Source organism: Saccopteryx leptura, chromosome 1, assembly GCF_036850995.1.
Source record: "Saccopteryx leptura isolate mSacLep1 chromosome 1, mSacLep1_pri_phased_curated, whole genome shotgun sequence".
Classification (NCBI taxonomy): Eukaryota; Metazoa; Chordata; class Mammalia; order Chiroptera; family Emballonuridae; genus Saccopteryx; species Saccopteryx leptura.
In genome coordinates this window covers 40232915-40259837 of record NC_089503.1, presented here as the reverse complement: position 1 = coordinate 40259837, position 26923 = coordinate 40232915, and the positions used below count along the sequence as shown (strand labels likewise).

General features: G+C 47.3%; 1 protein-coding gene across 6 annotated transcripts in view; it reads left to right on the top strand.

The window, feature by feature from the left end:
• NAV2 (neuron navigator 2) overlaps positions 1 to 26923 on the top strand; it is a 397784-nt gene that overhangs the window by 205290 nt on the left and 165571 nt on the right. For all 6 annotated transcript variants that reach the window (XM_066364486.1, XM_066364494.1, XM_066364479.1 and 3 more), the window contains one exon: positions 21533 to 22634. In XM_066364486.1, coding sequence (XP_066220583.1) covers positions 21533 to 22634 — 1102 coding nt within the window. The remainder of the gene's footprint in view (positions 1 to 21532; positions 22635 to 26923) is intronic.

Sequence of the window (26923 nt, the reverse complement as noted above, 5' to 3'; positions counted from 1 at the left end):
ATACAGAGCAGTTTATCTCTGTCATCTTGTCTTGTCCAGACCACGCCGCGTCCCAACAGCTTTACATCTTCCACTGTGGAGTGAACTAGATGCAAGGTGTTTCTTAAACAAAGCTTCTGAAAAGAGCTCTGGTACCTGCTGTTAAAATCATACTGTTTTCACATTCCTCCCTCTCCAAAGCTTGATAGCTGTCTCCTTCCAGTTAATATTTCAATTTAACTTGAAGATGGTATACAGCTTTGCTGCACCAATTGTGTGTATTCATTTGATGCACATTTATTGAGTGTTCACTTTCCATCAGCTATTTTACTGGTTTCATGGACTCCATCCGGGGCTTAGTTTTTGTTATGGTGGTGGTTGGGGTGATCCCAAATAAGAGGTTGTCTCTTTTTTCATAAAGAAGAAAAATGACTTTTCTTTTGAGAGAGACACGGGAAAGGAGAGAGGGTGAGAAGCATCAACTCGTAGCTGCTTTCATTTAAGTTGTATATTGATTGCTTCTCATACGTGCCTTGACTAGGGCTGAGCCAGTACCCTCTTGCTTCAGCCTGCAGCCTTGGGATTTTCATGTCAGCGACCTCAGGTCTCAAGCTAGGGAGCTTTGGCATCGTGTGAACAATTCCCCAACTCGAGCCAGCAACCCTGTACTGAGAAACCCGCACTAGTGACCTTTGGGGCTTTGAACCAGCGACCTCGGTGTTATAGGTCGCTGCTTTATCCACTGTGCCAGCACCAGTCAGGCAAAAATGACTTTTCTTGAGAAGGGGAAAATTGTAGTTGACTGACCCTCTAGAACATGGACCTTGGAATACTTGATTATTGTTTCTCTTCTACATTTGACCGTTTGGAGGGTGTGTAGACTGACCGCTTTGGCCTGCAGAACCCCTGTGAGCTGGCCTGCCTTCTGATGTAACGTTTCTGCCGTACGGGGTAGTTAGCCGCTTCCTGCAGGGGCCGCAGTCTCTCACATATCCGCTCTTTGTCTGTGCTGCTTTCCATTTGAAATGCTTTCTGCTCTCCTCACTCTTCCTTCTTTTTCCCACCAAGTTTTTAATTCCTCTTCTATGTTTCAGGTTAGGCTTTGTTTCCTGACCCCTATCTGTGACCCTTTCTGAGGTCCCATGGCACCTGCCGCCCTTACCCTCTGTTTGTCCCCCTGCTTTGTGGTCATGGTGTCTGTCCTGTCTTCACAGGTGAGCTCCTGGAGAGTGGGGCCGGAGCCTGTTCTCTTCTCTCTCCAGTGCCATCACAGAGCTTGGAATCTGGGGACTTCAGATAAACATTTGTTGGTAGAGTGAATGAATGAATGAGGGAATGAGCTGTAGAGTGATCATTTAAGCTCAGACATGAGAACCAGCAGACGGTTACCTTTCCTTTGAGACATTGAGAAGGGTAGTTAATCTTTGCAAGCCTCCATTTCCTCATCTGTACATTGGGGGTGTAGCAGTGTCTACTTCTTGGTTATTGTAAGGGCTAAGTTAGGCAATGCAAGTAAAGGGCTTAGCACAGTGACTTTTACACAATATGTGTTCAATACATTATTGAGCCATTTAATAATTAAAGTCAAAAAGAGCAAGTTGTAGGGAAATAAGCTGATATTTTTGGAATATGCAACTACTTTCAGCATTTAACTGGAAGATGAGTTACTGTCTTTCCAAATAACATCTAAAGCTGCATCTGTGATTTTCAATAATGGATACTAATGTTCAGGAATGCAGCCTGAAGCATCACGTGGAATTTCCAATTAGACTCAAGTTTACTAAGAAAGCGAAATGGAATAACATGCCTTTGAGAAAAAAAAACAAATCAGTGTGCATTAAAACATAAAAGGTTTTTTGTTGTTGTTAGCTGGCTTAACTAGAAAATACAGTTAGCTAGCTTATCTGTTCTAAGTTGCTTAAAGCATTTCTTTTTTAAAAATTATTTTAAAAATTAAATTTATTGTGGTGACATTGGTTAATAAGATAATACAGGTTTCAATTATACATTTCTGTGATACATGATTGGTATATTGCATTTATAATTATCATCTTTGCAGTCATCACTGTATTAGGGTCCTGACCTGATGATGTTATGCTAACCCTCATGCATGCATTCAACCTTTTAAGCAACATTTATTCTTATCAGGTACTGGAGATAAAAAGATGAATGAAACAGGGCCTCTGGCCTCAAGGAATTAATATTCTAGAGCAACGATTTTCAATCAGGGGCACTGACCTCTTTTCCTTTAGATTGTCAAAAAAAAAAAAAAAAAGAGAACAGCCAACACAATAATAGCTGTGTAGTGTGAGTTAAAATTATACCTATTTTTTTTTTGTCAGATAGGCAAAAATATATACAGTGTGTCTGTAAAGTCATGATGCACTTTTGACCGGTCACAGGAAAGCAACAAAAGACGATAGAAATGTGAAATCTGCACCAAATAAAATGAAAACTCTCCCAGTTTCATACCTATTCAGTGCAGTTCGATGTGGGCTCATGCACAGATTTTTTAGGACTCCTTAGGTAGCTATCCCGTATAGCCTCTACAGACTCGTCACTGACTGATGGCCTACCACAGGGGTCCCCAAACTTTTTACACAGGGGGCCAGTTCACTGTCCCTCAGACTATTGGAGGGCTAGACTATAAAAAAAAACTATGAACAAATCCCTTATTTTAAAGTAAAAAAAAAAAAAAAACGGGAATAAATACAATATTTAAAATAAAGAACAAGTAAATTTAAATCAACAAACTGACCAGTATTTCAATGGGAACTACGCTCCTCTCACCGACCACCAGTGAAAGAGGTGCCCCTTCTGGAAGTGCGGCGAGGGCTGGATAAATGGCCTCAGGAGGGCGCATGCGGCCCACGGGCCGTAGTTTAAGGACCCCTGGCCTACCAGAACAGGGTTTCTCCACCAAACTGCTGGTTTCCTTCAACTGCTTATCCCACCGAGTAATGTTATTTCTATGTGGTGGCGCTTCGTTATAAATGCGCCGATATTCATGTTGCACTTGTCACGGATATGAATTTAGCGAGCCACAGAACACACTGAACTTTCCTCTGTACCGTCCACATCTCGACTGGCATGGCCGTGGGCTGCTCCGCTGTATACACGGTGTTATGTCGTCATCTGCGCATGCGCACATGCTGCCACACCATCCTACAGAAACTGGGAGGGTTTTCCTTTTATTTAGTGCAGATTTCACATTTCTATCGTCTTTTGTTGCTTTCCTGTGACCGGTCAAAAGTGCACCATGACTTTACGGACACACCGTATGTAATATTTTGGCAAGCTGCAGAATTTTAGTAATTAGTTTATATGTGCCAGGAGATGAAAGAGGTAGAAAATCACTGTTTTTAGAACAAGAGTTGGCAAACTTTCTCTTAAATAATCAGATGGTAAATATTTTGGATTTTGCAGGTCATAAGGTTTCTGTTACGAGTACACAATTCTACCATTATAATGAGAATGCAGCTATAGACAATATGTAAAGGAATAAGCATGGCCATGTTCCAATAAAACTTTATTTACAGAAATTAATGGTGGGCCAAATTTGGCCTTCAGGCCCTGGTTTGCTGAAGTCTGTCTTAGAGGAGATGTTTCTTTACAGTCCGCTGAGTCTGTTTCAGGCCGGCTGTAACACGAAGGGCTAAGACCTACGGAGGGCAGAGCACAGGGAGCTGGGAAGAGGGTGAGTAGGGTGTGACCCTCGTAAGGAGAGATGGGCGGGGAAACTGAGATGTCTGTGTGAGGTAAAGGAGAGCACACCAAGGCCAGGAGGACAGGTGCATGGCTGGCCGTCGATGGGAGCACAGGTGAGGTAGCTGAGAGGTCGGCGGTCCTGAACCTGTGCTCACTGGCCCAAATCCTTACAAAGCCCTTCTTGCCCTTGGGAGAGCTGACCGGACTCCTGTGTGTAACCCAGCTCAGGATTTCCGTGCGTTCCCAACGACTATTTCCCCAGCTGCTCTCTCTGAAGGTTTTCTCCTTTCTATCCAAACACCCCAAACACAGAAGCCTACTTTCTTGTTGGTTTACAAGGAATATTCACTCATAGCAGTGATTTCCTGTATTTAGTAATTTTTTTGACAGTTTATTGGGCTGTCACAGGGAGGGCAATATTGCATCTCACATGTCCCCTTCCCTGGCTTGCTTGTCCTGCCCACTTCTTCCCTCCCCCTCTTTTAAAATTTTTTTTTATTTTTCCCAAGTGAGAAGTGGGGAGGCAGAGAGACAGACTCCCACATGTGCCCAACCGGGATCTACCTGGCATGCCCACCAGGGGGCGATGCTGGGGTCGATTCTCTGCCCATCTGGGTCATTGCTCTGCTGCGATTGGAGCCATTCTAGCGTCTTAACGGATGCCATGGCCAACTTTGCACCAATGCAGCCTTGGCTGTGGGAGGGGAAGAGAGAGGTAGAGAGGAGAGGGGGAAGGGTGGAGAAGCAGATGGGTGCTTCAGGGTGCCTTGGCCAGGAATCAAACCCGGGACTTCCACACACCGGGCCGAAGCTTCTTTCCCCTTTTTGATGTAAGCACAAGTCTTCCCCGTATCTTCTGCAAGATGTTGCTCCACACTCAGGCTCCCGCAGGGCTCCAGCTCTCACCCAGTGGTTTATCCAGGAATTCTACCAGAGACAGCTCACCCATCCTAACAGAAATGCTGGGGCTCTCATCGCCCTGACGGACAGTGGCTTCTGAGCAGTGTTCTGCTCCCCCTTCCCAGCCCTCCGGCCCCTCACCTCACAGCGTTGGCCCCATGGTTCTGTTCACCTTTATGAAGGAGAATGAAGCCGAGGCAGCCAACTGTCAGCCGTCCGCTCGACTCCCGCCTTGGCATTCGCCCGCTGTGTGGTATCAGGCCCGTGTGACTCAACCTTTCTCAGCCTGTGTTTACTGTTGTGTAAATCGGCTTGACCTTGCCCCCCTGGGTGTGTGTGTGTGTGTGTGTGTGTGTGTGTGTGTGTGTGTGTGTGTGTGTGTGTGTGTTGTGTGTGTGTGGAGATTAAGGGAAGGAACCCGGCTGCCACGCTCAGTCCTGGTCATTGTGGGCTCATCTTAATTGTCTATTCCTGCCTTCATTTCCTCTTTTCAGTCCCAAATTGAGAGTATAAAATCGCATTTGGGTCTGTCCCTCATTTCCATCTTTGTCACTGTGATATGTGCTTTTTGAGAGAAGAAATTTAGCCATTTACCTTGAACTCCTGGCGTCTGATTGACAGCTGGGAGTGACTAGATGATTAGTCAGTTTGATAGTAGTTGAAACCATCAACTTTACTCTTGGCTTGTCAGCTCGATTTGGGAAGGAATGAGAGTCGAACCTGTCGGCCTGTTTCTCCCAGCCTGGATGGGAGGTGACCTCTAAGTAGCCCTCATTGTGGAAATGAATTGAGTGCGTGCACTGAGTGTAGAGAGTACATGTGTGCTGAGTGAGGGGGAGAATAACATTCTGATTGAGTTATGTGGCCCTTTTTCATTGTGCCAGGGTGCAGTGGATATGCCCCTGAGTCCCTGGTTGTGGTCAGTATCATGGACGCATTTGGCTGACAGATTTTACCCTGATCAAGTAGAGCATCTATACACGTTGTCATTCACAGTTTGATTTGAATCACTAGGCTTGGATATCTAGACACTTTCTTTCCTTGTAGTACTGTGTAAAGAATTAAGTTTTAAAAGTTCTATACAGGGGTGGGAAAACATGGCTGGAGTTTCTTTCTTGACCACCTCCCCCTTACTTCCAGATGGTTAAGTCACCCACTTTGTGGTCCACAGCTCCACAAACATGCCCCAATCACACCAGTTTCACACTTTGTTGTTACTTCTGCTTCATGCTCTCTCTCACACCCACAAGACTTAGAGCCCCTTAAAGGCCCAGACCACATATTCAGTGCTGTAGCTCCAGCACCTGGGAAAGTACCTGGAACAGAAATGTCAGAAATGTTGGATGAATGGGGTGGGATAGGCTAGATGGAGGAACAGACACTAAATGCTGTGGGTTTTTAAGGTTCCAAGGAGAAACATCTCCAAAGAACTGAGACCCAGTCATGTCCCTGGTTACTGTACTTCCAGAATGTATTATTTGAGATGACAGAGATCCCCTGGCACGGCATTTCATGAGCTTTGGTGTGAGTAAGTGTGCATTAAATCCTCCGAGCTGGTCCGCGACGGAGCCTGCTTTCCCCATTATATCTCATCGCCCTGCATATAAAGAGGGAAGCTCCTTGAATCCCTTTTCACCCGCACTCTGGAGTCCCACGGAAACAGCAGATGTTGCCAGGAGTGTCTGAGTCATCACGGAAGACAGGGAGAGCTGTGTGTGAACTGGGCTGCCTCCAGGGAGAGCTGTGTGTGAACTGGGCTGCCTCCAGGGAGAGCTGTGTGTGAACTGGGCTGCCTCCAGTGAGCCTGGTGAGGTGGCTGAGGCACACGGGGCCCTGGGCCGGAGAGGAACAGGGGGAGCTTGCCAGTGATTTGCAGTGTGCCTGGGTGGGGTGAGGGGAGCTACTCGCCAACCCTGGGGACTTCAGGCTGCATGGGGCCTCAGGAAGGGCAGTTCTCTCTTCCTCTTAGAGTTGGGTGTCCCCTGGTCCCACTCTGCTCACGGAAGACAACAATTCCCCCAGTGTTTGCTACAGCTCTACCTCCTTTAAGACAGCTCACTCTTTGTAGGGGAATTGAGGGTCTGTGTATGGAGCTTTCTGCAGGGTGCCTTCCCATCAGGACTCCTTTGCTCCTCGTGATGAGGGAAGGAAGCTTTGGTCACCATCTCCATTTAATGGAGTCCATGGGTTAAGAGCATGGACTTTTACTGTTCAAAGTCTTACTCTAGCAATTCCTAGCTATGGTCTTGGGCAAGTTGCTAACATCTCTGAGCTGCAGTAAATCCACTTCATAAGATGCCTGTGTTTGAATTAATGAAATTATGAATTAAATGAATTCATTCAGTGAAATCATTTAAAGCACTTCAGACAGTACCTGCCACATGGTTGGCACTCAGCAAATGATGGCTATTGGTGTTAGTTTTAGTCTTACTTGTGAGTACACGGGAGCTCTGCTAGACTGAGTAACTGCAGGTTGCCAAGCATTCAGCTGCCCTTGAACCCATCCACGAAGTGCTGTGGTTGCAGAATCCTCCAGGTGATGTAAGGAGCACAGAGCAAACTGAGACAGTTACCTTGGCATTCGCTCCACCTCATCATGATGCTCTTGTTTTGAAAAGATGTCCGAGCCTCACAGAAGAGTTACTAGAAGGAGTGCTCCGTTTACAGAAACTCAAACCTACCCCCAGCCTGTCGCAGCCAGGCCTGTTGCCTAAAACAAAACAGAACAGACACCTGGAGGAAATTGCTTCCTGATTTGGGTGAGTCAAGCCTGTGAGCAATCTCCAGGGGCATTTTCTACCTCGGTGTATTTTTTTTTTCCAGAAGAAAAATTCTGTTTTTTCATTAAGAAGACAACTGTCAGGTGAAAAGGCTCAGGAGCCTGGGAGAGCTGTGTGTGGATCAGTGACAGTCACGGAGCCCTGGAACCATTTGATCTATCCGATACCCAGTGTCTGCACCCTTGGCAGCATCAGGATAAATGACTGCTTTTCCCCCTTCTGTTTCTGCACGTTCGGCATAATACAATCACAGATAGTGAATAATAGTCCGATTCAGCGCTCAGGTTTGGCATCGCTTCCCCCAGAGAAACAGAGTCAGTTCCTTCTTGGGTTGACTTCTGATTTTGAGTGGCAGAAAAAATAACAGCAGAATGATTACATTTTGCCAGCATCCTATGTTCCGAAGAACAAAAACCATACTTCAGTGATTGCTCAATGTCTGACAGTCCCATTTTTAAAAAAGAACCTCCTGGAGGCAAAAATTCCCTTTTTCCTCAGGGAAGGAGTTCAAGGCCAGAGAACGTCACTGTAGAGTCTCTGAAAACTGTTGACTGAGCCCTGATGAAGATACTGTATCTTGTTCCAAGGGAGGAGCACAGGTTTTTATTTATTTATTTATTTTTTTAGTATTTTTCTGAAGCTGAAAATGGGGAGGCAGTCAGACAGACTCCCGCATGCGCCCGACCGGGATCCACCCAGCACACCCACCAGGGGGCGATGCTCTGCCCCTCTGAGGCATCGCTCTGTCGCGACCAGAGCCACTCTAGCGCCTGGGGCAGAGGCCAAGGAGCCATCCCCAGCGCCCGGGCCATCTTTTTGCTCCAGTGGAGCCTCGGCTGTGGGAGGGGAAGAGAGAGACAGAGACAGAGAGGAAGGAGAGGGGGAGGGGTGGAGAAGCAGATGGGCACTTCTCCTGTGTGCCCTGGCCGGGAATCGAACCTGGGACTTCCGCACGCCAGGCCGACACTCTACCACTGAGCCAACCGGCCAGGGCCAAAGGAGCACAGGTTTTAATGTCTCTTTTTTTTTCTTCCTTTTATTCACATACCTTTTATTTCTTCTTAATTTGTTATTGAGTTTATTAGCGTGACACTGGTTAATAAAATTATACAGGCTTCAGGTGCGCAGCTGTACAGCACATCACCTGTGTACTGCACTGTGTGTCCACCACCCCAAGTCAAATCTCCCTCCATCGCCATCTATCCTCCCACCCCCTTCACCTCCTGCGACTCCCTTTTCTGTCCTGCCATCCCCACACTGTTGTCTGTGTCTAGAAGTTTTTCCTTTGCTTATTCCCTTCACCATTTTCACCCAGCGCCCCCAGCGATTGTCTCTTCTCAAGGCCAGGCAGACGAGAAGTACAGTGAAAGTGTGTAGCTAAAGTGTGTGGGCTGGAAGTGCAGGTGTCGGGGACGAATCGGTTTGATCTTGGGTAACCTACTAAAGCCCCATGCCTCCGTTTCTTCATTGGTAAGATGGAACCTTTATTACCTTCCTAACGAGATAATTCCTGCAAATGAAAACGTCAATACAATAAAGGTGCTTTCTCCAGTGTCCGGCACAAAGTGCAGACTCCATATGTATTCTTATTAATATATAATTATTAATATTCTTATAGGTTTTTTCTAATGCAAACCTTTTGTCAAAAAAACCCCTTACTCGTAAAGAGGGCTGCTTCAGTAGAAGTGAGGCAGAGAACATAAAAAAAAAACAGGTTGGCTTAACTCCCCTTTCCCACAATTGCTCTGAACACTCCCTGCCCCACCTCTAGCCCCCTCCTTGGCTGTCCCTAAGTCGCTCTGTGGACCACCGGGACCCCCATTGCCAGCGCTGTTATGGCTCTTGACCTCTCACTGTCCACACACCCTTGTTCAGAGCTGACCTGAATCACGGGCCTGCCTTTTTTTGTTATTCGGTGTCAGTGGACAGAAAAATCAAAAGAAAGGAAAGCCACCTTGGTGATAAGAATTCTTTGAACACTTGCCTTCTGAGTCCTCTCTTCTCCAAGTTGAATGTCTCAGTCATTTTTGTTGCTCCTTGTTGAGAATGACTTAGGGTCATCCTCAGATTCTAGTCTTTATCCTGGGCAAACTGCAATTTCTCTAAGTGTTATAGGAAAACTTGAATTCTTTAATAGCTGGTTTTTGACCTTCAGGATGGATGACAGTCACCTGGGGAGCTAACTAACACTCCAGTTGTTTGGGTCTGTCCCCAGACATTCTGAATTGGTAAGTTTGAGGTGGGACCAGCAAAGCTACTTTATTTAATAAGCTCCAGAGCCCCAGGTTCAACAATAGCTGTGCCGTTTACTGACTGCAAGAGCCTAGAGAAGTCATTTCCTGCTCAAAGCTCTGTTCCCTTTTTGGGGAATGAATGACTTAAAGTAGCAGATCTCTGTAAAGCTTTTGAGGTCCAAAATTCTAAAGATTTTACCATTCAGCTCTGATCCGAGCTGTGCACAGCTGGGTAAGCTCCTCGCCTCCCTTGTTCTGAATGTTACTCTTGTATTAATATAGGCCAAGAAAACGTCAGGTTTTGTGGCTACCATTTCTTGATAGGAATATTTTAGGCAGCCCACTGTTCAGCCATAACTCCTACTTCTCTTTTTCATGTAGTTGTTGGCTTTAGTGAAGAACCTTCTAACCCTTTTGAAATAAAGGGAACAAGTACACCTTAAGTATGTTCAATGCCCAAAATGCATATCATGAAATCATCCCACCATCTATTAGAATGTTCACTTCAGAGGGTGGAAGGTGCATCTTTTCCCTTCTCCCTGCATAGCTCTGCTGGTTAGTGACTGTTGCCTGTTGAACAGCTAGCTATCTTCTCTGATTTGAGTTATGTTTCCATTTTCTGCCCCCTCCATTAGGACCAGTGTTTATCAAATTGTATCCCATAATAGGATGTTTCCTTAAGCTAGTGCATAAAATCAGTTCTATGGCAAAAATACACTTCAGAATCATGCTATCCCATTGTCATTTGAGATATCCCCAGTGGAAGTAAGTGCATTAAAGACTCTGAGAAGTCCTGCAGGCAAGAAAACTATTTAACTACTACAGGCACACCTTGGAGGTCTGGTGGATTCCATTTCAGATCACTGCAGGGGACTGAGGGTCATAGTAAGGCAAGTCGTAATCTTCTTGCTGGGTGAGTGGGGGTTTTACCTTCAATTTGGGGGAAAGAAAAAGAAAAGCAACATCTGTGAAGCACAATAAAGCAAAGCACAATAGAAGGAGGTATGCCTCTATTTAGTTCTCTGTTTTCCGAACTGATGGGATCCTAGAACCAATCTCTCCATGATGGCCTCTTTGTGTTGTCCAGTGGAAAGCATTTTGGTTTAACCTTGGTTTGAAGGCTCCTCTCTTGGAGTGTCAATCCTTTGCCCCAGGAAAACACAGGAAGATTGGGCTGGTACCTTAGAAGAGGGAGCCTGCAGAATTCCTGAACTCACCGTATCGTGGAGGGATGTGTATATTTACAACAGCGTACAACCGTTGCGCTCTGCCAAAGAGCTGTTAGCTGTGGACGGTGACCTCCTGCAGGAATGAGGCTTGCCCCTGTCAAGTGTTTATAATCTCTCCGAAATTTCAGACACCCTTGAAAAAAGGGAGAAGGTTTTCTGCAGCCAGTTTTGTGCTTTTTCCCAGCCATATATGGTACAGGATAGAGAAGTGGCGTGACCAGTTATAACAAAAGCCTTCTCCTGAGACATATTGCCTGGGCTTTTGAACAAATAAGTTCAAGAGAGGGGAAGGAGGTGTTTGAAGGGTGATCTGGCTCCAAGACATGAGGGAGAAAGAAAGGGAATGCTTTTTCTTTTTTTAAAAAAAATTATCTTTCTTCAGATGCCAGTAGTCAAATGATGTCTCCTTACCTAAGTGAGTAGGAAGAGTTCACAAACATACTTCTCACAAAAATCAGGGGATATTTTATCACTCCATATGCATTTTGAAATATCCCCTAATTTTTGTGAGCAGTATATGTGTAGGGCGCCTTGGGAGGTACAGGGTGTGTGGGAGGGGGGGCAAGATTTTAAGAATTTATTCTCTTCTTTTGGGGCTCTTCCAAGGTCAAACATAAGCCCAACTGTATGCTAATGTTTCTAGCAAGTTTAGCCTTTGTTTAGCTTCAGCAGTTTTTTATGCCAGTAAGTGGGATGGAAAAACGTACCTTGTGAAACTGGAGAAAAGGGAGTGAGAATCATGGAGGAAAACAATACTTATATTCTTTTACTGCTCTTTAGTTATCAACGGAGAATCAGATGACCTTGTCAGCCCCAGTTTCACTTGGCTTTTGCCAAAATAAGCCAAGAAGAAAAAGAATGACCCCGTCATGTAGCAAAAAGAAGCTATTGCAATTGCCCCGGCTGTCGAGGGCCTCTTTCCCACTTCCTGTGGGGCGGAAAAGTCACCGAGGGAAACTGGGAACGTGGGTGCTCATGCAGGAAGGAGGCAGCTTCAGTGTATGACCGTAGTGCACTTTTACAATCTGATTTTGGGTCACACCTTCGTAAGATACTGGAGTATTTGTACATGACATTTACAGTGACCTGGCATAGCAATATTTTTACCATACATTAGAAATAAAAAAACAGAGAAAGCATCACAAACATCGCTGATGTTTCTGGTCTTTTGAGTTCATTTAATTTATTTTCCTTTTTCAAAGTGAGAGGAGGGAGATAGAGATACTCCCAAGTGTGCCCCAACCCGGATTCACCTGTCAGCTTGTCTGGAAGCCCATCTAGGGCCATGCTTAAAAAGTGAGCTATTTTTAGCACCTGAGGCAGAGGCTCCCCGGAGCCATCCTCAGCCCCCTGGGCTGATGCACTTGAACCAATGAAGCCATGGATGCAGGAGAGGAAGGGGGGGAGGGGGAAGAGGGTGATAGTGGTGGAAAAGCAGATGGTCGCTTATCCTGTGTGCTGTGACAGGAGATCGAACCCAGGACGTCTACACGCTAGGCTGAAGCTCTACCACTGAACCAACCAGCCAGGGCCGAGTTCATTTAGTTGTAAAGAGAACAGCTGGCATGTTTAGCCAAGAGGGAAAAGGCAGGCACAACTGATTTTAATTTTGAGCTTTATGGAGGGATCCAGTGTGGGTAACAGTTTTTATTTGTTTGATTTTTCCAGCAACCATTTCTGGGCATTTATTAGTGTATCAGCCACCTTTGTGAGTCAGCTAAGGGCAGCTGTTAACCGCTGGGCAGGTCCGCAAGTGTCAGGGACCCCAGGGAGACTCCGACAGGCCTGTGGCTCTTTAGATGAAACAAAATGGCTTCTGAAAGGTTTCCCAGCAGGAATGGCAGGGGAGGGAGACTGGGGCTATGGTTGGGTGTGCATGTGAGGTGATGATGGGGGGTAATGGGGCATCCCAGGCCAGGGAAACCCTTTTGCTTGGCCAACGGGTTGGTGACATGACAGCCAATTTAAGGAGGAAAAAGCTAAGTGATGTGAGTTGTGTGCCTGCTAGAGTTTGTTAAAGAGGAAGGACCACTCGTCCTTGGAAGCAGAGGTTGTTTTTCAAGCTAGAATAAAATAATACTAATAATGTCGTATCAAAACTATACAATTTCATGTGATTCATTTACCATCTCACTAACAGAGAAACTTAAAAAAAGATTCACCAACATCTATTGAGCACTTTGTGTGTGCAAGGCGTGTGCTAAGTGCTGGAAATAAAGTAGCGAACCCCTCACCTGTGTAGGCTGTAGCGGTCAGAATTCTGTTCCTTGCAGCTTCATGCAATCCCATTGCTTTTATTGGGATAAAACCTTCCTAATATAATATTTACCATTTTAGCCATTTAAGAACATACACATAGTTCTGTGCCGTTAAGTATATTTAGATTGTTGTACAACATCACCACCATCTATCTCCTTAATTTTTCTTCTCCAACTGAAATTCCGTACCCATTGAACACCAAATCCCCACACCCTCTTTACCCTGGCAGTCTGCTTCCTGTCTCTATGAATCTGGCTAATTTAGGCACCTCTTATAAATAGAGTTACAGAGTATTTGTCCTTTGATGATTGGTTCATTTCAGTTTGGATGTCTTCAAGGTTCATCCATGATATAGCATGTGTCAGAATTTCCCTCCTTTTGAAGGCTGGGTTACTGTTCCATTGTATGTACATACCATATTTAGTTTATCCATTCATTCATCCAAACAATACTCACTGTCTATCCATTGATGGACACTTGGACTTGGTTTGCTTTCATGTTTTGGCCATCCTGAATAACGCTGTGAACATGGGTGTACAAATATCTATTCAAGTCCCTGCTTTTACTTCTTTGGGGTATTGACCCGGTATTGGAATTTCTAGATCATAGTCAGTTTAATTTTTTGCAGAACTGCCGTTGTGGTTTCCACAATGGCTGTACCACCTTACATTCCCACTGTAGTATACAAGGGTTCCAATTTCTTTACATCCTCATAAACACTTATTTTCTGTTTCTTTTTTTAAATAGCTATCTTACTGGGGGTGAAGTGGTGTATCATGGTGCTTTTGATTTGCATTCCCTAATGATTAGTGATATTGAACATCTTTCCATGTGTTTATTGGCCATTTGGATATGGTCTTTGGAGAAAATTCTGTTCAGATCCTTTGTCTATATTTTAATCAGTTTGCTGTGTTGTTGTTGAGTTTATAGGGGTTCCTTTTGTATTCTGGATGTCAATTCCTTATTATATATGTGATTCGCAAGTATTATCTCTCATGCCCTAGCTTGCCTTTTCACTTCATTGATAGTGTATTTTGATGTAAGGTATGAATCCAACTTCATTTTTAGCATGTGGATATCCAGTTTTCCCAGTACTACTAATTGAAAATACTGTCCTTGCCCCATTTAATAGTCTTAAAAGTCATGTGGCCATATATGCAAAGGTTTATTTCTGGGTTCTCTAGTCTTCTCCATTAGTCTATAGGTCTATCTTTATGCCAGTACCACACAGATTTGATTACGAGTTTTATAGTAAGTTTTTTGAAATCCAGGCATACATGACCTCTAATTTTGTTCTTTTTCAAGATTTTTTGACATTTGGAGTCATTTGAGATTCCGTATGAATTTTAGGATGGATTTTTCTATTTCTGAAAAAAAAAAAATCATTTCAATTTTGATAGGGATTGAATTAACAACAATTTAAAAAAATATTTGTTTTATATAAATCACCATCTTTATTCTAAGGTGGTTGTTCTAGGAGCCTGTGGAATTGTAGCTACACGAAGATTCCTGGGCATGTGGGTCCAGAGCGCAGCTCCTCTCACCCCATGCCCTCTCACCTTCCTTGGCGGTTCTCATGCCTCCCTTCTCTCTCCTCTGTACCGCCAAGGCTTCTCTCCAAGGAGGGAGTGGCGAGAAGACGGCTTAAGCCCATGCCCTAAACATTGGACACTGGTCGCAGCGGTACTGAGAAAGCTTCCCTGGCCTGGCACAGGGAATCCTGCAGAACAGCTGAGTGGATTGAGTGAGGTTCCTGTGCCCTTCTGTGATCTGGTGGCTAACAGAGTTGTAAAGAAATTGACCTGAGCATCTCTGAAAACAATTTTCAGCCTATGTGCCTGGAGTCCATATACTAAAAAAAAAAAAAACCCAAAAAACAAAACTGGTTTCAATTACCCTAACATATTTGAGTTCTCAAGATTGACACCTTGACAAATTATAGGAAATTGCAAACATTTTCCCAGACCCAATTATCAGGACTTCTCCCGAAGGTTACAGAGAAGGTTTAGGCGGGAAACTTTTCAGGGCTGGTTTACAATCGCAGTAGGGTGATAGGTGATAGGAGCTGTGACCAGCAGGCTTAGAATATACTCCCTGAGTACCTGCTGGCATTGGGACCAGACCACCAACGTCTCCCTAACTCAGATCTGAACGAAGATGCTGGGGACAGAGGGCCCGGGGCCAGTGTTGACCCTCGAGGAGGGAGAGAGGAAGAAGTGCTTGTTTATCTGCGATAGACAGTTTTTTCATTTACAGAGTATTTTGGTTACTGTCAGGGAATGTTAAGGCTGGTTGCCAGAAAAACCAAACTTTTCCCCTCCCCAAAGGAGGATTAATGTTCTCCCTAAACCCTTAAAAAAATAATAAAATGAAAGCCTTTTCTTCAAAGGCATATTTGAATGTCTGCAATATTTCAAATGAGATTTTCCTTCTCGCTGTGGTTTGTCAGTTGGTGGTGGGTGAACCCTGTAAGCTGGTCTTTTAGAACTGAGATGTCCGATCTGCAGGGCACCATCTATTCGTGGGTCATAGGATCTGGTCAGGGGCTCTGTGATCAGCATGCATCAGAGTTTATTGTACACAGTAAGAGCATGTCTTGATATTTCTCATTTTGACATATGGATATTTTGATATTTATTTGTTGTGATATAAAATGCCATTCTTACTGTGTTTAGTAGTCAACAACTTGTTAAAGCTATTATTTAAAAAATTACCTTTGACTAAACAAGGCTTAGTCAGGTTGCTATATCTGGTCATTCTCAGCAAATTGTCATGCTTAGATACATATAAATAAAGCTCTAAAAGGTAGCCATGTTAGATTGGATTTTGAACCTAGCCCTTATTTGTGCCTTCTGATTTGATTTCTGTTTGGTTGATTATATTTTCCCTCTCCCAAATAAATAGATTTAATATAACCTAAGGATTTCTTAATTTAATAGAACAGTGTTTCCCCATCTTCCATCTTTCTCAAACCTCCTGAGTGATGTTTGCCAAATCTATGAACCGCTTGTGTTTTTTGTGGGGTTTTATATTTTTCTTAAATCAACTCAAATTAACTCTACATGTAATATTCATGAAACTACAAATGTACGTATGAGCTATGTATCTTTTCTAATATGCAATAAAATAAAGAGATGCCTTTAAAATATAAAAACGTCCACCCATGTGCCATTCAAAATAATCTCACTAGATGTTCAAAACTTTCTCTGGTGCTCTTCTCCTTCCTCTCTCTTAGATTTCTTTGCTCTAACAAAGATTCTTACATATGAGAAAAAGAAATGAACTTTGATTTATTGGGGAGAGAAATGCTCTTAATTTTTTTTTTTTTCTGAAGCTGGAAATGGGGAGAGACAGTCAGACAGACTCCCGCATGCGCCCAACCGGGATCCACCCGGCCTGCCCACCAGGGGGTGACGCTCTGCCCACCAGGGGACAATACTTTACCCCTCCGGGGGGTTGCTCTGCCACGACCAGAGCCACTCTAGCGCCTGGGGCAGTGGCCAAGAAGCCATCCCCAGCGCCCGGCCATCTTTGCTCCAATGGAGCCTTGGCTGCGGGAGGGGAAGAGAGAGACAGAGAGGAAGAAGGGGGGGTGGAGAAGCAAATGGGCGCTTCTCCTATGTGCCCTGGCCGGGAATCAAACCCGGTTCCCCCGCACGCCAGGCTGACGCTCTACCACTGAGCCAACCGGCCAAGGCCGAAATGCTCTTAATTTTAAAGAACTCACCTTGCTCTCTGTCTTCCTCGCTTGTTTTCATAAAATACTGGCATTTCTGAATTCACTAGCAACTCATTCAAAGTTGACTATACCTTGACCCAGCCCGTTTTCTCCACTTATTAGTAAACATCTTAGGAGAACTGTGGAGGGGACTGTGTGAAGATGAGCACCCGTGTATCACAGCACAGGGTAATGATGAGAAACTTAATGAGTGACACTGCGGTCATGGGCCTCAGGGGGACAAGATTGGCTGGGCCCAGCCTTCTGGGGCCTCTTGGAGAGTCCCTGAGATTTGAAGAGAAATAGAGCTGAAAGGATGTGAGAAAAATAGCTCATCTTCTTTCTTACAAATGGGGCGACTGAGGCACAGAGGGGCATATATAGAGTCACAGCAGTTGTTGGTGACCAAGGTTGAGGCGTAGTGAGGAAACTCTCCTGTTAGGGATCTCAGAACCCTGGTATTAAAACTGGCTGTTTTCCAAAGAAAAAGGTTCCAAAGAGCCACTTCAGCCAGGATCTGAGGTCACTGGTGCGGCACTCTTAGGAATGACAGGACCGTGTCAAGTTCACTTGGATAAGACCACTCATGACCCAAGACTCGTTTTGCTGTTAAGAGGATTTCTTGCCATGACATAAGCGCAGAGTATTGAGGATTTGATCATCAGGTGCCCTGGTGCCTTGCAGTCCTACTTAGGGAACTTCTGCTCTAGAGACCAACTTCAGAGTCATTGCCCAGTGTTACCTTTTATAGCTCTAATGAGTATCCTTGAAACGTAACCCCATGATTTCATAACCAGGGGAGCCCAGGCTACATGCCAAGTAGAATTCTGAAGCTCTGAGTCCTGATCCTGCTTTTTTTATTTATTCCTGAAGTTTAGCCTGAAAAGTTTTAATAAAATCCTAATGATTAATCACAAGTCTGTGTCTTTGTTGCCTTAAATATGACTTACAGATATCAAAACTATGAACCAAATAATTCAGAAACCATTTATAGTTGACCCTTGAAAAACATAGGTTTGAACTGTGTAGGTCCACTGATACATAGATTTTTTCCCCTCAATAAATACTATAATATGATTTTCTTAATAATACTTTTTTTTCTAGCTTATTTTATTGTAAGAATATAGCGTATAATACTCATAGCATACAAACTGTGTTAATTACCTGTTATTGGTAAGACTTCCAGACAACAGTAGGATATTATCAGTTAAGTTTTTGGGGAGTCAGAGTTATATATTGTATGTTTTTCAACTGTGTGTCTGTGTGTGTGTGTGTGGGGGGGGGTTGGCACCACTAACTCCTATGTTGTTCAAGGGTTAACTGTACTGATTGTTAACTATGCCCTGGCAGGCTTTGGGACACAATGATGAATCAGGGAGAGATGTCTGTCCTGAAGGGACTCACAGACCAGTGGAATAACAAACCAGCCACAGCAGAAACACGGCATGGCTCACTCAAGAGTCAGGTCCCTGCGAGGGTTTCCCAGACACTCTCGGGAGAATAGGTGGATCCCAGGTTGTACAGCCCTATGGCCCTTTACGTGGTTTCTGTGCTCTGTTTCAAGGTCGGTTGCCCCTTTGGACAGTGAGTTCGTCGAAGGCAGCAGCTGTATTTTATGCAACTCTATTTCCAGTGCCTGATGTAAGGAGGTGGCCTTCCAAAATCTTTTTATGGGGGAGGTACGGACAGTATCATAGGAAAACACAGGGGTAGGAAACAGTTCCATGCGATGCAAACCAAACAGTTCATTCGGTCTGAGGGGCTCAGATGGTGTGACGGCGGAGAAGGCGCTGAGCTGGGGTTTGAAAGACAAGTAGGAGTTTCTGAGATTTGTTTCGGAGAAGTGACTGTGAATGTCCGTCCTGGCTGCATCGTGTGAGCCTTTTCACTGCACCTGACACCTTTCCCGAAGGCGGCAAACACCTGCAGTTAACACTTGCAGTTAGTCTGCACATTTCACCTGGACCAACCAGGTGTCTGTTTAACTCTGGGTCAGTCATTAGCTAGTTAGTTGTTGGTTAGTTTCCAGTTGTGTAGGTTGATGTTAAAAATACACAGAAATGTTAGATGGGGTGTTTCATGTCAAAACCATTTCACACGAGCTTTAGAAGAGTTCCAAGGAATGTGTAGGAGCAGGGAATGCCCAGTGAGTGACTCATGTACATATGGTCAGTGAGGAGTATGCCGAAATCTTCTCTAGGAAAGAGGGGTGCGCCCCTGAATGCGACATTGTAGTTTCTGTAAAAAGAGTACGTGGCAACCTGCCCCCAATGCCCTCTTTGCCTTAGCACATATTTTCTAACAAATTATAAAAGATATTCATTAATGGTATTGGCTGTCATTGGTTCTTCCATGCTGGAGTGTCAACTCCAGGAAGATAGGGATCTTTGTCTGTCACTGGTGTATCCCAAGTGCCTATAACAATGCCTGGCCCTTACTACGTGCTCATTGAACGAGTGACTATTTATATGAATGACTATATTGAATGAATGGATGGATGGATGAATGGATGGATGGATGAATGCTCTGCTCCATATCTGAGCCCACGTAAAGGGAAAGATAGTTGTCCTAAGAGAAATGGAACTCGGCATTGGAGGGTCATTAGGGTTTCCTCCAGAGAACGGGCCTCTGTGGTATTGGCCGTTTCCAGTGGCTGGGCTGGTTCAGGACTCACTTCGGATGTCATAAACACACCTAAGCAATAGAAAAGGCGATGCCTGAGAGCACTGCAGTCATATAAGTGGCCACTGTGTGAATGTGCTCTTCATCAAAGGAGGCAGCTGTGATGCAATCCCAAAAGAGCACTGTGTCAGGAGCCCCGGGTTCAAATCCCAGATATGCCTGTTTCCAGCCGCAAAGATTTAGGGTCTGTCACTAGCCTTCCCTGAGCCTCCATTTCCTCACTCATAAATTGGGCAGTAATCCCCTCTTCACCACGTGCCTAGTCCTCTCCTTCCTGACACCCAGGAGGGCCCTCCAGAAGCAGTGTCAGGCCCGGGAGAGGCCTGGGAGAGGCTGGCCGTGTGGGTGGGTTCCAGGAGCCCGTTTCCAAGCTGGCCTCTGGCTCTCCCCAGGAAAAGATCCAGCAACGCCCCATGAGTTTTGTTAGGGAGGATTGTGCAGCCACCCCCCCCCCACCTCCCCCATCCAAACCCAAATCCCCAGTAAGTCAGGAAGATGTATGTGTTGTAAAACATTGGGAGGTCTGCTTTGGATCACGCTGGAGCTGTGGCTTCCCTGAGCAGCTGAGCGCAAGGCAGGGGGTGGGGGGAGTGGTCCTCTGCCCGGAGCGCCCCCACCCCCACCCCCCACCCCCGCCGCGGCACTGCTGTCCCACACAGGGGCTGCCTTCACTCGGCTTTGGCGGCCGTTGACTTTTAAATCATAAAAAGCCGCTCTGTATACAGTTTACTCTGTTGCTGCAAGGCAGCGGAACATAGGTATTAAAAAAAAAAAAAAAAAGGAAAGAAAGAAAGAAAGCAGAAGAGGCAGCCGTTAATCCCGCCAGGCTTCTGGGCACTGGAGCAGTTACGGATGACAAAAGTTAATTAGAAACATGAGCAGTTTAACCGAAAACACTTGTGACACTTGGAAGGACAGCTCCTCGGATAGGAGACCGTTTGACAGGGAGTTGTTTCGGGAGAAAGTGGCTGCCGCTAGGTAAGTGGTGTCCTGGTGGCTTGGCCAGCAGGGACGTGCGCTCTGGGGGCTGACGTCCTGCGTCCGTCTGTGCCGTGAGCCCAGCAGGCCTGGGTGGGCACGGGGCTCAGCGGCGACCCGCCCTCCTGCCACTTGAGCTCTGACCGCGGCCCCTGTGTGGCAGACGGAGCTGCCTGGTGGGGAGCGCTCTGGGACGGACGGACGAGGGCGCTACGGTTCTCCCGTCTGCGCCGTGGGTCACCTCGGTGGGGAGCAGAACGCCAGTTGGGAACCCGCCCTTCCCAGCACAGTTCCAGTTCTAGTTTGGAAATATGTTTGAGGCTTTTCTGAGAAAAGAGTCTGGCCGGGGAAATGCGCCCTGAGCGCCAAGGGGGAAGCCTTGACTCTCAGATAACCTGCGTGAGTTCTTCCCTGCAGGGAAGCCCTGTGCACGGCTCGCTCTGTTGAGCTGGAAGGTCTTTCCTTCGCTAAGTCTAGCCTGAATCATGTTTGCAGCTCTTGAAAAGCGCCAGCCTAGGAGACAGGGATCTGCTTTGATAGGACTTGTTGGTAATTATTCTTCTGTAAAGATTGTACTTGGATTCCCTTCTTTCCCTACTTTTTTTTTTTGCCTGTTCTAATGTCCCTTCTACGTTGTTTTCTTAAAGTTGGATGATATTCAGTTGTTTACCATAACTGGGAATCAGTTTTGTGGGTCGAATAATTCAAAACAGCAGTTACTTCTTCTACCTTTCCTGTACCACCACAGCAGCAGTGCAGGGTTAACTTGGTTTCTTTATCTGTAAATATAAGTGCTTAATAGTGCTTTGTGCACGTTTGCTGTTAGGATCAGCATGCTTTTTGCTCAGCATATACTCAGATGAGCACTACTGTGCATGAGGGAGAGCGGAAGGAAATCGAGGCAGGATTTAAAATTACCCACAGGGAATGCACACAGCAGGCAGTGGAGCTAGACAGTACCGGAATTGGGAGTGATTGGCCCAGTAACCACGGCCGACCCTCCCTGGTCGTCAGTGCGGGCCCGCAGGTTTAATCCAGGTTTGCTTCTCTCCCCCGTCTCTGCAGAGCCATTGGCCAGCCCGGCCTCCCCTCACCCCGGAATGAGTGAAAATGCACCCGCTTCTTTGGAGAGTGGCAGCAGCTCCGCCCTCGCCAACTGCGGCGTCTCCTCGGCCATCCCGCAGCCGGGCGCTGCCCCCAAGCCCTGGCGCAGCAAGTCCATCGGCGTGAAGCACAGCGCCACCGCGTCCCTGCTCTCCGGCAAGCAGCCCGGGCCCGAGGCCCCCAGGCCCAGCCCCGAAGCCTTGAAGCCAGCGCCCAACAATCAGAAGTCCATGCTGGAGAAACTAAAACTCTTCAACAGCAAAGGGGGCTCTAAGGCGGGTGAGGGCCCGGGGTCGCGGGACACGAGCTGCGAGCGGCTCGAGGTCCTGTCCAGCGTCGAGGAGAGCGAAGAGATGGAGGCCGCCGGCCGCACGCTCTCCGTGGCCGGCCCCGCGTCCAGCAGCCCCAAGATCGCGCTCAAGGGCATCGCCCAGAGAACGTTCAGCCGGGCGCTGACCACCAAGAAGAGTTCCCCGAAGGGCAACGAGAAGGAGAAGGAGAAACAGCAGCGGGAGAAGGAGAAGGAGAAAAGCAAGGACCTCACCAAGAGAGCCTCCGTGACGGAGAAGCCGGACCTCAGAGAGGGGCCCCGAGAAGACACCGGCGGGACGGCCGCGACCGAGATGCCAAAAAAGTCCTCCAAGATCGCCAGCTTCATCCCCAAAGGGGGCAAGCTCAGCAGTGCCAAGAAGGAGGCCCCAGCCCCTGCCCTCAGTGGAATACCAAAACCAGGAATGAAGAGCATGCCCGGGAAATCCCCAAGTGCCCCCGCCCCTTCCAAGGAGGGGGAGCGCAGCCGGGGTGGGAAGCCGAGCGCGGGGCTCCCCCAGCAGAAGCCCCAGCTGGACGGCAGACACTCCAGCTCCTCCTCCAGCCTGGCGTCCTCGGAAGGGAAAGGCCCGGCAGGGGCCGCCCTCAACCACAGCATCAGCAGCCAGACCGTCAGCGGGTCTCTCGGGACCACCCAGACCACGGGAAGCAACACCGTCAGTGTCCAGCTACCTCAGCCCCAGCAGCAATACAGCCACCCCAACACTGCCACGGTCGCGCCTTTCCTGTACAGGTAGGAGCCGCCGCCCGCCTGCCCTTCCTGGGCCGCTGCACACAGGAGCCTTTCTGGTGGCTGCTGGGTCATCGAGGGCAGGAGTCGGGACTGCCCTCTGGGAACATTTAAGCTACAGCTAAGGTAGCAGTGATAAGCTCCTACTAGAGGTATACGCAGTGTGCCTGAGGAGACAACCAGCACAGCAGGGCTTGGTGCGGGGGGCAGAGAGTCTAGAGAGAGGAGGGAAAGTTTGAGCTGACCCAAGATGCGTGGAGGTCCACCAGGCCTGCGGGGACGGGGGGTGTCTCAGAGGCAGCAGCCTGAGCAGATGCGTGAGAGACGGCTTGGTATTGGGCTCCAGCACCAGCCCTAACCCGTCCTGCGTGTCCTCTAAGAAAGGGAAACACAGAAACCTCCTTGCCATTCAGGGGGGTCTGTCTGGACCTTGCAGGTCTCACCACAGCACACGTGTATTGTGTTTTCATGCCCACCGTGTGCTGGGATGTGAGAGGGGAGCGCAGGACAAGGGAGAAGGGGTTGGTGAGCAGGGACCGGTTCTAGAAGAATGAAAGAACCCAGATTGTATTGAGGAGACAAGGCTTGTGTTTGCCTTCGCCTGTCCTTCTGCCTATTATCTGTCCCTCAGTCTCTCTGTCTCTGAGAGCAGCACGTGCACAGAACATGTGGAGCCACGTGCTGCTTGCTGTGCATGGCTCGGCCTCACGGGAGCCTCTGTCTGCGCCCCACAGTGCACCCCTGTGCAGAATGCAGACACTGGCTCTCAGAATGCCACCTGATACATGTAAGGGAGTCCTCTCTGGGCGGGTGGAAGCTCCCCTAGGGCTGGTCTTAACCCAGTCCCAGCGCTGTGCTCGCAGCGGTCAGCTCCATCCTGTGCTTCGGATGTGTAGCATCTTTGACCACACTGCACAGCTGGATGATAACTAATAGCCCTCCAAAGCCAAAGGGCACTAAGGAGGGAATGATTGAACATCACAGTCTAGGACTCATTTTGCAGCATCTATCCTAAGTGTACACACACACACACACACACACACACACACTGTACGTACACACTCATACACCCCGAGGTGTGGACGTACACCAATGGTCACCTGTAAGTGTGAGCACAAGTACACACGTGTATGTGAACATGCGAATGCACACACTTGTATTTACATTTTACGGGGAGCCACGCGGCTGCTCCATTGTTCGAAGAACAACTGTGTCCATCTGCATGGACCCGTGCCCATGACCCTCTCTCCCTGACTGAGCCGTGCTCTGGGGGGTTGTTCCCATGCCTGCCAACAGCTGATGGCAAGACCGAGTGGAGTGATTTCAGCATGAAGCCCACCAGTCCAGCTAGTGAGGGACTAGCAGGCCTTGCCTCGTCCCTCCACCCTCTTCCTCTGCTCACCCTTCCCGTCAATGAGGGTCACACCCAAACTTGTGAACTGGGAGCCAGTCATCTTCTGAAGCCACGTCATCAGCGCAGCCGGCAGTGCTGAGAAAGGGGCCAAGGCTGAGAAGATGACTCAGCACTCATCTACAGGCACAGCTGGCGGCCCAGTTGTTCTTCAAACCATGGAGCAGCCGCGTGGCTCCCCGTAAAATGTTTATTGTTTCAGTAACATTAATAGTCTTGAGGTAACGCATGTTCAAGCTGTTGTTTACAGAGTCTTGATTTGCATCTTCAAAATTACAATATATGGCAATTTTGGATCACCATCAATCCCATTCCTCCCCCACCACTTTTTTTTTTTTTTTTACTGTAATCATTTAAAAAGGTTATAAAGTATTTAACCTTTTAAAAAATTTTCAAGCTTTTCTTATGAGAGGAAAAACCCTTCGCGATAAAGAACACGTATCTGACAAGTAGGAGGGAGGAGAAAAGACCAACTGGGTCTGTCAAGACCCATGTTAAGCTTACCCTGTCTACTGTCCTTCTGGCCCCCCGAGCAAGGTGCCTTTGCCCTATAGGTGAGCCAGGGAAGAGGCTAGGAAGAAGAGCCCCAGCATAGGAGTCAGGGCTCCTGGACTCTGTCCTGTGTGCCGCACCCCGTGTGGTTTGGGGACCTGGCCGCAGGAGCCGCCGTTGAGCGTGCACCAAGTGGGTGCGGAAGTCCAGCTAACAGCTTTTCACGCCTTAGTGCATTTCCTCATCCCCACATTCCTATGAGCCGCCTGCCTTTTTTGAAATCCTTGTTCTGTAGCTGAGCAAAGCTGAGGCTTAAAGTAATTTTAACTTGCTCTAAGACACAGAGCTCATAGCCAGAAGAGCTAGCGTGAACCCCAAGGCGAAGTAGAGAGGCAGCGTTGTTCACCACCTTCCTGTCTCCGCTCTGTAAGTCGCTGCCTCGCTCTGAGCCTGGCTGTCTTCATTGCTGGAGCGAGGAGATCGGACTAAAGAAATGTTTAAATGGTGTAGGCTTGCCTTGGGCTCTAAGGCGCTCTCTCGTGTGTATGGCTCACTGTGTGTGACCTACAGTGCTCTCCCCAGAACCTCTCCAAGTTAGTGATTTAACCAAGGGATAAAAGAAAGAGCAACCATCTAAAAAAATCACTCAGAATGAATTATATGTATCAATTTAGAAGTAACAGTGGACAGACACCTCTAACTGTCATGCCACATGTGATTTTTGTCACAGCCAGGAGAGGTGGCTCTTATTCTCGCCACACAGGTGAGGGCCCTGAAGTTCAGGGGTGAGGTGACTTACTCCGCTGTGCATGGCTGTCAAGTTCAGGATTCCAGACCTGAAGCCAATTACACGGTCAGGCTCCAAGTGTGTGATGGTCCTTCCACTGCCCAGCGTCTTTCTAATCTTAAAAATGCTCTTGTTTATGCATTTGGCACATTTAGCCTGCCTCGAGTGCCTGCTCAGCATGTGAACGTAAGCAGATCATGTTCTTATGTGTATGTGCCCAAAGAGCCAGGCTTTGCCTTCAGAGCTCTCAGTCTAGTTGAGGGAAGACGTGTTAATTACACACACTGTAACAAACAGGCTTCAGGAGAGGAAGGAGAGTGAGTGCTATAGGAACGCGCAGGACATGGAGCGGTCAGCTGGCGGGGTCAGGGACGGCATCCAGGCCAGGAGGACATGGGAGCTGGGCCTTAAAGGCAGATTAGGAGCAAAATAAAGAAGAAAGAGGAGCAGGGCCCTTGGGCAGAGGTCACAGTAACTACAAAGACAAAGCTGCTGAGGGTGTGGTGTGGTCTGGGGATGGGGCGAAGCCACATGTGGGTGGAGCAGAGGGCAGGGCTGTGTGTGCAGGGCAGGCGTGGCGGGAGGTGGGGCTGGAAATGAAGGAAGACTTCCATGCTGTAGGGCATCTCCTACCACAGTAAGGAGTTTAGACTTGGTTCTGTGGGTAATGGGAAGCCAGTGGAGGTCTTTAGTCATGATTTGACATGATCACATCAGTATCACAAAGGTCAGTGAGCATGGTGTGAAGAGTGGACCAGACCTAGGAACAGTCTGGAATAGAGGTCATGGTTTCAGATGCCTGGCTGGGCTCTAAAAGGTTGTTGGTATAAATGGGAGTCCCAGGATGAGCAGGACTGCGGCAGAGGGGACTTCACGCCTCTCGGGGGAGTAGCTGCCACTTGGCGCCAGCAGGTGGAGCTCGGTCTATCCAGACTTCCTTATTTTTACTGAGGAAGGCAGCAATCCAGCTATTTCTTGTGAAATCACCCAATTTTTAAATGTTGAAGCTAATTCAAAAGCTTTAAAATAGTATGCATACCAATGGGAATAAATTGTGGCTGGTTTTTACTCCTGGCTGTCATTTGCAGCCCCCAGGCCAGAGGCAGCGTCCCTGTTTACACTCATAGGGCCTCAGCAGGGGTAATGGGAGCTTGGACTCTGGCCAGGGGATGGAAAGGACCACAGGGAATATGAAAATCCTCTAAAGATAGAGGTGACTGGGACTAGGAACTGATGGCTTGTGGCCAAAATGAGGAAGACTAGATGGATGACCTTGAGGTTTATCAGCACATTCCCCACACTTAGCCCAATTCTCATTCTTGGCAAGCGCCTTCTTCATAGGGGGTGAAATCTGGTAGAATTAGCTCAGGGTGCTAATGAATTAATAATGTTACACCCAGGGTTATGCATCTGAGTTTAGTTATACATTTGCATGCCATGCCTGAATGCACAGAGGTCGTTGTGGCAAGAACACATTGCATGAAGCAGTTGCCATAGTTTGCTTGACAAATAAGGGCATGGACAAGGTTTGGGGAAGTACACATTTCAGTCAAGTGTTGAAATAATGATCAATGAGACCTTTCATGTCAGAAGATCTGAGCT